General features: G+C 39.1%; 1 protein-coding gene across 1 annotated transcript in view; it reads left to right on the top strand.

Moving 5' to 3' along the window:
- Positions 1–13,378, top strand: part of DIAPH3 (diaphanous related formin 3) — a 553,931-nt gene that overhangs the window by 290,537 nt on the left and 250,016 nt on the right. The window contains exon 20 of the mRNA XM_030566194.1: positions 2,971–3,072. Within this exon, the coding sequence (XP_030422054.1) occupies positions 2,971–3,072 (102 nt within the window). The remainder of the gene's footprint in view (positions 1–2,970; positions 3,073–13,378) is intronic.

The raw sequence follows: 13,378 nt of genomic DNA, 5'->3' as shown, positions 1-13,378 counted from the left end.
TCGATATAAGCGCGCTCGGGGATCGATATATCACGTCTAGATGAGACGCAATATATCGATCCCCGAGCAATCGATTTTAACCCGCCGATACGGCAGGTAGTCTGGACGTAGCCTAAGTTCCATCATCGTTCTATTTCAATCAATTAATACACCTTCGTTACCTCTTCTCAAAGCCTCAGAGTAACCAACAAGAGGCAGCTCTACACACCCTAGACAGGAAACAAGCATTAGTGTTCTACTTGGACAGGACAAAACCTTTCAGAAAATCTGCACGGTTATTCCTCTCAGCCGCTGAAAAATCCCTAGGCACAACCATCTCTAAACAATACCTTTCCAAGTGGATCTCTCAGTGTCAGCATTTGTCTTATGAACTGCACAACAAACAACCTCCTGCTAATATGAGAGCACATTCCACACGCTCCTTAGCCACCTCAGTAGCTTTTCTTAATAACGTCCCCAATGCTGACATTTGCTAAGCGGCCACATGGGCATCAAGAGACTCTTTTGGCTGTCACTACGCTATTATGTATGACACCACAGCGGACACACTCCTAGGACATGCTGTCCTATCAGCAGCAGCATGTGCGCTTCGAAGCCCCAGTCTTCCAATTAGAGGCATGCTTTCTAGTCACCTACAAGTAGAGCACTGATAGGGACATCACTCGAAGAAGAGAAGGTTACTCACCCTGTGCAGTAAACTGAGGTTCTTCGAGATGAGCCCCCATGGTTTCTCCACTACCGGCCCTTCTCCCCACTGCTTTAGAGCCAGATATATACACTCTGCAGCAGAGAAGTAACTAGGGGTGATCGGACCGCACAGCGCTATATGTAATATGTATATCCCAAGCAGGAAGCGGGAGATGCGCATGTGTGGTCTGACAGGCACTGCTGATCCCAGGTGCAAGGGGGCCGGTGCATCCGTAAGGACACTCATCTCAAAGAACCTCAGTTACTGCACAAAATAGCCATCAAATCATAATTATTGTCGGTCACTACTGACCTGAAACATAAGTTAGCTGGTATTTGGAACATTTGCATTCAAAAGCATTGGTCTTTTGGGATGGTCTTTGGTTAGTGGGTCAGAGATCTTGGGTTCAAATATTCAGTGAGCCATCCAGAAAAGAAAGATTTAGCACCTGCGTGCCTGGGCCATTTATAAAATATCTATATAGAACATTAAACAGGTTAATCTTTTAAATGACAGTGTTAATTTGCAGAAATAGACTGGGTGCCAATATGAATGGTAAAAATATTTAAAAGATTCAGGAGAAAAGACTAAGTATTAATTACAGTTCTGTTCTATTTAAAGACAGTTTTGTAATTTTTAAACTTGAATTAACTTTGTGTTCACTGAAGTGTAAGATTATGAGTCATACATAATATTGGCAGGGTGATGAGTTAACTTCCCACACATATCAGTGCCCTGACGTATAAATCACTGCAGTTCCTGTTCAGGTGTCATAAAGGGAGGAAGAAAAAAGGAGGATTACTATTGCAAGCTGTGTCCACAAAATAAACTTGAAATGGCAAAATGAGATATCACTCAGTAGACTGTTGAGAGGTTCAAACAATTTATGCTCCCTTGGCTTCACTTAGCAATTTGGGACTTACTTTTCCCCTCACTGGAGTTTGAATAAATCCATGGGCTCTGCTGAGTTCTTTGGACTTTGCTTCCCCTCAGTGGGACTTAGATGTCATGCTCTGCACCTTGATCTTGGCTACTTCTTGATGTGTTGTAGGAGGTATTCTCTCAAGCCTGTTATGTTATCAAAATGACTAACACTTACAGAAGACTGTATATTGTCCTTATATGATACTTTTCCTTCCATGCAGTGAACCACTTAATAGTATTGACATGTAAACTTTTTGGTTATATGAGGGCTGGTCTACACTACCACTATAAGTCAATCTAAGTTATGCTACTTCAGTTAGATAAATAATAAACTGAAGTTGATGTAGCTAGATAAACTTACCGTAATGTTTACTCTGTGCTGGGTCAATGGGAGATGCTCTCCTGCTGCCTTCCTTTACTCTTTTCGGGGAGGTGGAGTACACAAATTGATGGGAGAGTTCTCATCGATTTAGCATGTCTTCACCAGACCCACTAAATCAACACCATCTGCATCAATTGCAGCAGTGCCAATCTACTTGTAAAGTGTGGACATGGCCTGAGTTACTGAGATGAATACAGTTCATACCTCTTACAGCTATTGTTTTACCTGCTCTGCAAAGATAGGAAGACATCACTGCATTCATTTGCACTTGGTTCATGCTTTCAAGAATGTTTTCACAATCTTTATCTATTAAGACTTATTCTTTTCTTTAATAAAAAATAGCAGCTGTACTTCTGTAGAACAATGAGAGAGGTGCTGATATGCTGTCCTACTGTATAACAGTCCAGTTTGAGCCCTGTTTCTGTCTCAGGTCATTGCTGATCTGCAACTCGTAGTCATGCCAAATTTTGCATCATTCTGTGGTGGTTTTGAATTACAAAAATAGGGGCAAGGATAAGGAAGTGCAGCTCACTTTCGTTTATGACCACAACACCATTAGCACTCTCTTTTCCAGAAGTGAATAATCAGTGTATTAACTCACTGGATACCCTACATCTGAAATTCCTATCCTTCCTCATCCAGCATGCATTCTACCTAGGCATGCACAGGAAGTGTATTTTATCAACTGTGTTTGTTCCTTCAAAGTGTTGTTCAAAAAAGAATAAAATATATATATATACAAGAGGTGTGCTAACCATCACCAGGTAATCACTTTTTCTGTGCATTCTTAATCACATTCCTCAATGTACTCTGAATATACATTGTAAGGACTTGGGACAGGGACCTTGTCTTCACATTTGATTTTACAGTTTGCCACTATATCAGTAGTAATCCTGCATGAAAATCTGTGGTTGGATATACAGGCAATGCAAGATTTGAGATTGCTAATGTTCATAATTCGATCTTTTTTTGTTAGAATTTAATAAAACATCTTCCTGAACAAGAGCAGCTGAATACACTGTCCAAATTCAAGAGTGAATATAATAATTTGTCTGAACCAGAGCAGTTTGGAATTGTGGTGAGTACCAGCCCATTGCTGCTATTTTTCGCTTGTCTTACATTAGTAACCAGTGTTGAAGTGTTGTCACGTTATTATTCTTCCTAATTATAACCAGAGGCTGAAGCTGAGGGAGAAAAGTGATGGTACTTTCTAGATAAATATCAACTGACATATCTGTAGTTCCATAACTATTTGTTTTATTGTTCTTTATGTCCTCGTTGAAATAAAGGAATTATTAATCATATAACTTTTCTACAGCAAAATCATTTACAATGGCCATTTCTGTGGTGGAATTTTCACAGATGTCTAAAATATGTCAACTCTATAGCTATTTTGGAATTTTCATGGCAAAAGTCATTCTGTAATGTGACAAAATGTGTTTTTTGTTTTTTAAAACTTAAGATTTCCACACAACTTTCTGTTGTCAATCCACCATGTATGGGCAAAAAACCCTTTTGCATCACCACACTAACCTAACTGGTTTTGGGCATATGTTTTACAGCATATTTTCTCATAGTACAACTTTTGCTCACCTTTGCAAATCCAGGGGGGATGGGTGAGTCACATCATTTTTCAGACACACAGTAGAAGGTATATGGAAGGGTAAAGGGTGCTCATCTGTGTCATGATGGAAAAAAGGTGGGCAAAGTAGAGACCCGTATTTGGAGATCATTGATCTTAATTCTCAAGGCCTTTTATGTAGTACTAGTTTTAAAATTAATTTTGATTTGTGACTTTTTGCAAGTCACCTTAGTTATATGATTAGGTGCAAAACAAGTGGCCTCTGAAGCATTCCAGTCAGCTGGAACACTTTTGTTTCCTACTAAATGCCAGAGTTTGAGCATATACCAGGATATGAAGTGTTGACTTTGTGAAAAGGACTAGTGGAGAATAAAAGTTTTGGTGAGGAGGGCATCACTGGTATTTAGCAATAGATAATATATGGAGATATACCTATCTCGTAAAACCGGAAGGGACCCTGAAAGGTCATTGAGACCAGCCCCCTGCCTTCAGTAGCAGGACCAAGTACTGATTTTTTGCCCCAGATCCCTAAGTGGCACCTCAAGGATTGAACTCGGAACCCTTGGTTTAGCAGGCCAATACTCAAACCACTGAGCTATCCTCCCCGTCCCCCCAAATGGATGGCTGGAATATGGTGAGTAACCTTTGTAAGAATAGGAACAGTGCTACTAGGGAGGAAGGCAGGCAAGCAGAAAGGGAGATTGGACCTGGAGACAGTGCTGGGTTCTCTACTCTTCCTTCCTTCCTTCCCAGTTCAGTGCATAGATCCATTCTTTCATTTCTTTTATGGAGTCTGCTATTGAACAGACCCTGAGATTCTTCCTCCTTTCCAGAGCAGACAAGGGAAGAATGATATCAGGAGAACAGAGAAGGTATTCCATGGGCTCAGGGCTTCTGCCTGCAGGGAGCACTGGGGCTTTCTGAAGCATCTGATCCTAGCCACTTTTGGAAGACCAGATGCTGGGCTAGATGGACCATTGGTCTTACCCAGCTGGGCTGTTCTTAATAATTTGTACTCTCTTTGGGTATCAAAAGTAGGATAGTTAATTGATTATTCTCCAGAATCTCCTTTTTTGACTTGTTAAAGATAGGTACTATGTATGCTCTTCTATAGTCCTATGAGACTTCACTCATCCTCCATGAGTTATCAAAGGTAATTGCTAATGGTTCAAAGTTTGCTTTGGCTAGTTCCTTAAATACTGAAGGGTGACTTTCATCATGTCCTGCCAGCTTAAAAACATCTAATTTATCTAAATATTCTGTAACCAGTTATTTCATTATTTTGATCTGAGATCCTTCTCCCTTGTTGCTAATATTAATTGTGTTAAAGTATCTGATTACAATTAACCTTTTTAGTAAAGACTTAAGTAAAAAGGTATTATGCTCTTCAGCCTTCCTTTGTCATCCATTATTTGCTCTCCTTCCCTATTAAGTAATGGACCTATACTTTCCTTTGTCTTTTTCTTATGTCTTACTTTCTCCTCTTATTGCCTTTTATGTTCCTTGTTATTTGTAATTCATTTTGTACCTTTGACTTTCAGATTTTGTCCCTAGATGCTTATGTTATTCTTTTGTACTCATGCTGAGCAAATTATCCTTGTTTCCACTGTTTGTATTTTCAGCTCAGGTTTTGAGGGTTTTTTGGTTTGTTTTTTCTTGTTTTTCTTTTTAACTCATTGTGGCTGACTGATTCTGCAACAAAGTATTCTACATAAACGAAAAGAAGGTTTCAGATTGTTCATCTGCAATGTTCAAACAAACACAAAATCTGCTTATCTAATATATCAATATTTTCACTTAAAGTTTAGATTGTCCATCATTTAATACTGTATGTATACCTCTGGTCGTGTCTTAGTCTAGTTATGAGGGATCTGAACTAACAGTATAATTACTTCTCTTTTATAAACATGCAGAGAATCTAATGGGCAACAACTACAAGCACATTTATGCTCTTATGTAATCAGACCATGAAAGGAGCTAACTTGCTAAAGATCTCTTTCAGTTGAAAGAGAAAGTTTATATAAAGTGAGGCAGATGTATTTAGAAAAAGGAATTTAAACCACAAATAAGTTGATCTCATCAACCTTTAATATGGTCAGTGTCCAGATCACGTAGGTAGTATAAGTTTCTTTTTTTTTTTATTTTTTTCTTGATATCAGAATTCAATTTCTGTTACAAATCTGACACTTTTGAAACTGCCGGGTTATGATGATTGATTTCTTGGGATCTGAAATGTATGCTCAACTCTAGTTGAGCTTTATATCTATGTAATTTTAGAAATAACTTTGGATCCATTTATCCAAAATAGCAATACCACTGTCTTCCTTCTGAAGTAAGGCAGCTTAAAAGTCTATTATTATGGTGCTCAAATCTAGTTTTCTGATATTCCAGTTATGAGAATAGTGCTCTATTTGATTTCATCTATGTACTATGATAATTCCAGTTGCTTCTCTTTCATACCCAACTGTGGAGTTTTCCCCTGATCTGAAGACTTGGGGGCAGTATGAGACTTTTAAATGAGTGGGATAGGTCTTGGCTATGTCTATTTTGGAATACAGCCCATTTTGTTCTGCTATCAAGTGAACTTGCACAAAGTCCTTGGACTTCCTGATTTTTCAAATAAACCGTTCAAGGTTTTTCAGGTGTTTTCGGTAGGTCACCCAAGTCTCACAACCATAGAAGAGAGTTAGGGTTATTGCCGTTTTATAAACTAAAAGTCTAGTGTGTATTCTGATGCAATTGTTGAACACCTGACAATACAGTCTGTCAAAGGCAAGGCTGGCTCAGTGGGTTCTGTGTTGAATCTCAGTATCTATGGCTGCCAAGATAGGCCAAGTATTATACATTTTTCACTTCTTTGTCAATATAGATCTTCCCTGCTGGGTCTGATGATTGACTGGGAGTTGGTTGGTGAAGAACTTTTGCTTTGCTGGTGTTCAGAGTTAGCTTTTTTTGTTTTTGTTTTTTTTAAGGAAAAGAAGCTCAGTGTTCACCTCTTCCATATACGATTACTGCCCCTTCTGATCTTTACTTTGCTGAGGCATTTTCAAGGCCAAGGATAGCCTTTTCTGCTTCATAGACTTTTCCTCACACTGTGGCCTTATGAAAGCAGAGAGGTGTTTTGCTATAAGAACTGTAAGAGCAAAAATGCCTGGCCAACTCAGTCCAGTTTCAGCCCTGTGTGTAGGCATTGAATGGCTGCCTTTGCCAGAAAGGAGGAGTTCTCCCTCTCAACTACAGCACTCCATACCTCCCCCGTATGCTGCTACTAGTGCAGAACATCTGCCTCTGATAAGGACACCTTTTACTGCCCATAGATCAGGGAGATTAAGTAAACAATTATTACTCTTCAAAAGAAACTATATGGTTGCTTTTTTTCAGAGCTCTGTGACAGGCAAACCTCAGTTAACATCCTGGAATAAGGTACCTTTTTATTTTTTATGATTCAGCAAAATTGTGTTCTATATTTTATGTTCCTACGAAAGCACTCCTGGGGTTGTTTTTGTCTGAGCATGCTGGAAGGCTGTTCTTATTGCCATTTATTCTCCTCACTTCATGTTTGAGAAAAGGCAACAGTGAATTTACCTGGGATCCTTCTAACTGGACATTAAGGAGTTCCACTTCTCAACCTCTACCTGTCTGTGTCTAAGAATCCAGATAAGGCTCCCTTGATTCAAGCCAAGCTATTTTCTGGGATTCTCTCCTAGAACTTTTCTGCTTGGCTTATCCAGAATATCTTGTCCTATTTTGGGAGAACACTTCTTCCAGTTCTCAGGGATCCAAAAAACCTCAGTTAAATGCCAGATTTAATCACTCAGGTTCCTTCATTTGACCTATAGCAAAGCTAAACTGAGTTGATCATAGTATAGGGGGCTGGGTATATAGTGTTAAACAGAAAACCTCTTTCTTTATGTACATTTACATAGTACATTGAATTTACTGTAACTTGCATCACACGTTTTGGGAATGGCTTATTTATTTTGTAGGAACCAATCCCTGCATAGCATTCTCTGTCCATGCATTGGCCACTCTTGACCTATTCTTTATCTCATCTTTATAGTCCTAACTTACTTTGTCCATTGCCCCTAGCACCACAGTGTTCCTGTTTATTTTAGCTAGCACAGACACCCTGACTCCAATATACTGCTTGTTAAGGCCCTGTTTACAACTTAATCTTCCATTCACCTTCCCAATCATGTCTGCTAAGAAACGAAGCAAGTTTACTCCTGGGGGAATTCTGCACCATTGTGAAAGTGCAGAATTAATGTCCCCCACAGATTTTACTCTTTCCCCCTGGATAAATAGATTGACACGTTCCCTCTGGGCAGTGTGAGGGGATGGGTCACTGTATGGAGAGCTGGCCTCCATCTATCTACCCCCTTGAATCTGTAGCCAGACCACCCCCAGCTGAGCCTCGCCCCCGAACAACTGCTTTGCTGAGCCCCAGTGCCCTGCACTTGGACCCTGACCCCGCTTAGCCCCAACCAGTTGCACCTGGACCCCCACCCCAGGAAGCTGAGTTAATGTCAGAATTGTTTGGATGTTAAATTATATTGCTGCACAGATTGACACAAATAATAGCATGGCATTGGTTTTAGTTTTCTTTGAATAAAATTCATGCTTTTTTTTTTAAAAGGATAAAATCAATGTAGAAAAATGTTTAATTCTTTTTGGAGTGTATTACAAAAAAATATGGAAAAAGAAACTATAACATATAAAAGTACTACATATCTATTGGGTGAACTTGCTCTATTGCTTTATCTGTCAGTCATTGGCAGACTTGTCTGTGTGCCTCCAGAGATACTGAACTCTCTACAGTGGTTGGGAAGAATAAGAACAATGTGTGCCAGCATGTTATCTTTGCCCATTCTCTGCCAACCAGAACAGTAGTCACCAATGCCTGTCTCCACAATAGGTTGTGGAGTGCATCTAGCAACGTTAAATGTTCAGGGTTTGTTGTCACAGACGGAAGTGTAGTGCCATAGCAGAGTACCGGAGCTTCAAACCATTTACAATGCATGTTGTGCCTTTTAAGATCAGTTCAGGGGAGTAGCAGTCCACATACTCACCAACAATAGTATTGAAATGTATTATGTGAACAAGCAGGGAGGAGCCCACCCCAACTAGCTTTGTCAGCTATTGCAACAAAGGACAAGAAGTGCCATCAGTTTTGTTCCTGAGTGAGACTCGGCTCAGGTTCTTTAACTGATGCCTTTCATTTGAACTAGGGAATGGACCTAATGTTTGCCTTTCCCCCTATTCTGTTCATTTCACAGGCTACCCTCAAACTGAAGTGGGACCATGCCAATCTAATACTGCTTTTGCCAGCTTGGCCAAGATAATGTTGGTTCTTTGACCTTCTCAGTTTGTCAGTTTCATGTCCCAAATTTCTTCCTCTCTTTCTTGGCCTGCTGACTTAGCATTTTGGCCAGAGCGTTCCTTGGTGTTGAGGCATCTACACCTCATTGCCTGGATGATACATGGCTGGATGAGGAGGAAGGGCAGTTCAGAGGAACCTGCTTAATTGTAGAAAAACATCTATTTGCTCTGTTTATTGGCTAAGTGTGTTTTTTAGTTTGGTCAATATCTCGGGGAATGCAACACATTTTGGCTCGTGTTTAGGACATTTTGGACTGCTTGTTGCATTTGAAATCCTTGGGTCTGGCTCTTTCAGCTCATTGAGGGTTTGCTTGACAGTAGTCCTGGTGTTTGATGATGTGATCCAAAGAGAGTTGATTTTCTCCAGTTCCATGAAAGTGAGATTTCTGAAAGGTCTTGTCTGACTATTTCTACTTGTGAATGAAACTGTCTGATTGTAGGATAATAATACTGTACTGCCGCCCTCATGTGTCTTCCATTTGAGCCGATAGCTACCTGTTCATTATCTTTCCTCTCCCAAAAGACAACCTTCGTGTAGCTGTAACATCCGCAAGAAGTCAGTAAATTAGCCTTGATAGAATCTTCATATACTCAGTTCTTCAAAGAAAAAGTATCATTAAGACCACATCTACAGATTTTGTCCAAAGTTGTTTCACCTTAAGCAGGTTATTTAATTGCCTGTATTCTTTCCTAAGCTGCACTCATATGCGGACAATCAGCATCTCTGTATGTTAGATGTGAGGTAGTGCTTGGTGGTTCTATCTGGAAAGGTCTAAACCATTTTGTTCATTACCTTGACTACTATGCCAATCAGATAAAAGGTCAGCCAGTCTCCTCACAGATCATTTCCAGATGGATATCTCCTGTATGGAGTAGCTCAGACTATGACCCCATAGATATTATGGGCTCATTCAATGAGAGCACATGTGACATCTGTCACATTTTTTCACTGATGTTTCATATTGGATATTTGCAGGGCTGTTACATGGTTTTCCATGCATATTTTTACCCAACAAAATGTTATTACCACAAGTAATGCAAACTTTTGGAAGGCAGTTCTGGAAGTCATAGTTTAAGTAGACTCCAAGCTCAACCACCTACCTGAACTGTATGAGAGTCACCTTAGTGGAATACATGCCTGCAACCGCTTGAAGGAGAAAAGATGGTTCCTCACCTGTTCTGTAATGGTTGTTCTGCGAGATGTGGGTACAGGCATGTATTCCGTGGCCAGCCTCCAGCCCTCTGCATCAGAGTCTCTAGCCTTGAATTACAGTGTGAATGAACAGATAGGAGTTGAGGGGTGGGTTACTAGGGCCAGAGGGCATGAGCACTACCACAGTGAGTGCTGCTAAGCCAGATTCTCTGGTTTCAGTGTGCAGGATGTGTGCATGCTTGAGTGGACTATACATCCACACACACATCTCAAAGAACAGCAGTTACAACACAGATAAGGAATGGTCTTTAGCTTGTCTCAATTTTCCAATATACTCTTCTGAGAAACCCTTTGCTGGGAGTGATTCAGTGCTTTCTATATCTGCTGTTTTGTCCGTCAGCTGGTTAATAGATCTATTTTAAAACAATAAGTGTTCTCAGGGAAGCGTACCCTATCTTTCACATCATCAATTTCTTATTCATTTTTTTTGAAAACTAAGTTTTTTTTTACAGTTTCAGATTAGTCACTTATTTGTCTTTGAGTGTAAAATGTCCATTGAACTTCTGATTCCCTTCATATAAACCCTTGAATTTCCATTAAACTAATCTGCTTCCACTGCTTTGATTTATTCTTCCTGGGCAGTAAGCTCAGATTTTCCAGCTCATTTCTGTAGGAACTTTTGTTCAGCCAAATATGCATCATCATATTTGCCACTTTTTCCCTGAAGAAAAAGGCATCAAGCGTCTTGAAATGAATGAGAGAAGAGCTCAATAAAACATGAATATAGTACTTAACTCTTGAGTTCATCTTTTAGCCTGCTGCCCTCTTCAGGCACATTATTTTGAGTATTTAGTGGGTTAAACCCTTAGAATTTCTGTATTAATTTGTTTTGATCTTGTACTTGAAAGCAAAAGACCAAGAAAATGTTACATGTCTTCTAAGTAGTGGCTAAACAGATAATTACTGCTTTTGTGGTTCATAAAACTTGTATAGTTTTTTACATTTTTTCCTGGACTTACTTTCACAATTAAAGATCTGTTACCCTAAAAGAAACAGCTAGAGAAGACACTTACTAAGATAACTTATGATATGACAGCTACAATATTATATGTCTAGCTTCAGCTTGTGTTAATCAACTTCTGTGCGTAGCTTTATAGACATAGAGGGTACAGCAGTAAACATTTCAGGTTCCATTTCAGGTTGTTTGTTATTGTTTGGGATTGTTTTTGAGACTGTTAAAATTGCTTTTGTGCAATTATTTCTGCAATTATCCTCTTAACTCATTTTATCCTTTTATGTTAGCTATTTTTATTGCAGTCAGTACTGTGTTAATCTTGTATTACTCTTATCTTCCATTGCAGACTTTTGGCTTTTATGGAGATAAAATACTTTGTTTTCTTGTATTTTTTTCCCCTTCACTTGCTCCATCCTGCTGTCTTGCAACTTAGATATTATCAGACACTACTGTTTTCTTTTTTTTTCCTGCATACATCCTTGAAGTGCTCTATACATGCTGTTAAATCTATTCTATTGTATATTCTAGTTTAGCTCCATGATGTTGCTCTTGAGCTGAAGTTATGTTGAATGCTATATTCTGTTACTCAAATATTTGGCAAAGTGTTTTCATGCTTCCTAAAATCTAGATCAGTTGAATCTTTGATTACTATATTTAGTACTTTCCATTTCATTGACTTACTGAGATTTATTTTTCCTAAGTTAAGATATTAACTTTTTTCTTTTATATTGAATTAGTTATGACCAGTCTTTGGGTCATGTATGCTGTAAAACGTATTACTAGCCACCAAAAGGACTGCTTATTATACTGCTTTTTAAATCTGGTAGCCACATAACATCACACAATTCTGATGTGGTACAGCTCTAGAAAGGACTAAGGTTTTACTGACCGTCAGGGCAGATGATCTTAATTAGCATGAAATTATTAGCAGAGGTTTTAATGTTAAATCTATCTCCAGATTACACTGTAGGTATTTGTTTTGCTATATTAGCATTTTAAACATTTAGTAAGATGTTCCAATTATCCTATTAGACTTATGTCATAGGTTCCACCCCCACTTTGAACTTTAGGGTACAGATGTGGGGACCTGCATGAGAAACTCTAAACTTAATTACCAGCTTAGATCAGTATGCTGCCACCATTCAAATATTTGAGTCATTTGGAAAACTCTGTCTCCCCACCCCACCCCCACCCCAAAAAAACCCAACCTTTCCCTCCCTGGGTAGCCTTGAGAGACTCCTCCACCAATTCCCTGGTAAACACTGATCCAAACCTCTTGGATCTTAAAACAAGGAAGAATTACTCATTTCCCCCCTCCCTTTTCCCCCCACCAATCCCTAGTGAGTCCAGATCCAATCCCCTTGGATCTAAAAAGAAGGAGAAATTAATCAGGTTCTTAAAAAGAAGGTTTTTAATTAAAGAAAAGAGATAGCATACAAGCTGATCTAACAGACAACAGATTAAAAACACAGGACGTTCCCCTGGGCAAAAACCTTAGTACACACAAGAATACCCAATTTGATTATCCTCCTAATGCCAAGACAAATTACAAAAAGAAAATAAACATAAACCTATTTATTTCCTTCCTTAATACTCACTACTCTGATAAGAGGGTGATTCCTTGATCTTTTCCACTCAGGCTGAAACTGACTCTAAACAAAGGAAACTTCCCTCCTTCCTTTTTGAAACCTCTTGTTCCCCCATTGGTTCCTCTGGTCAGGTGTCAGCTAGGCTAGGTGCACTTCTTAACGCTTTACAGGTAAAAGAGGCATTAACCCTTAACTATCTGTTTATGACAACTTGAAACCAGTTTTGCTGAAGAACTTGAAGAAAAGGTTTTATGTGCACGAGATCCCATTATTAGTTCCCCATATTGTGTATCAATAGTACTGTAAAATTTATCAGTAATTTGCACATATTTTCTTCTTCTTTGTATTTAAAACCAAATAATCTTGCTTAAATAGATAATGCTTAAAAACAGCTGATGATTTAGTTCAGTAATATAAATCTCATTTGTTTTCAAATATCTAATATGATTGGATTTGTTGAGCAGTATTCACATTTTATAGCACAGCCTACTTAATTGGTTTCATTGAAAAGGAAAGCACAAATCATTTGCTATTGGCCCGGGGTTCTCAAACATCATTGCACTGCAACCCTCTTTTGACAACAAAAATTACTACGTGACCTCAGGAGGGGGGACCAAAGCCTGAGCCCACCTGAAACCCACTACCCGGAGAAGGAGGGGGGGCAAA

The sequence above is a fragment of the Gopherus evgoodei genome, chromosome 1 (genome assembly GCF_007399415.2).
Source record: "Gopherus evgoodei ecotype Sinaloan lineage chromosome 1, rGopEvg1_v1.p, whole genome shotgun sequence".
Lineage (NCBI taxonomy): Eukaryota > Metazoa > Chordata > Testudines > Testudinidae > Gopherus > Gopherus evgoodei.
The sequence above is the reverse complement of the archived record's forward strand: the minus strand, read 5'-3'. Positions and strand labels throughout refer to the sequence as shown.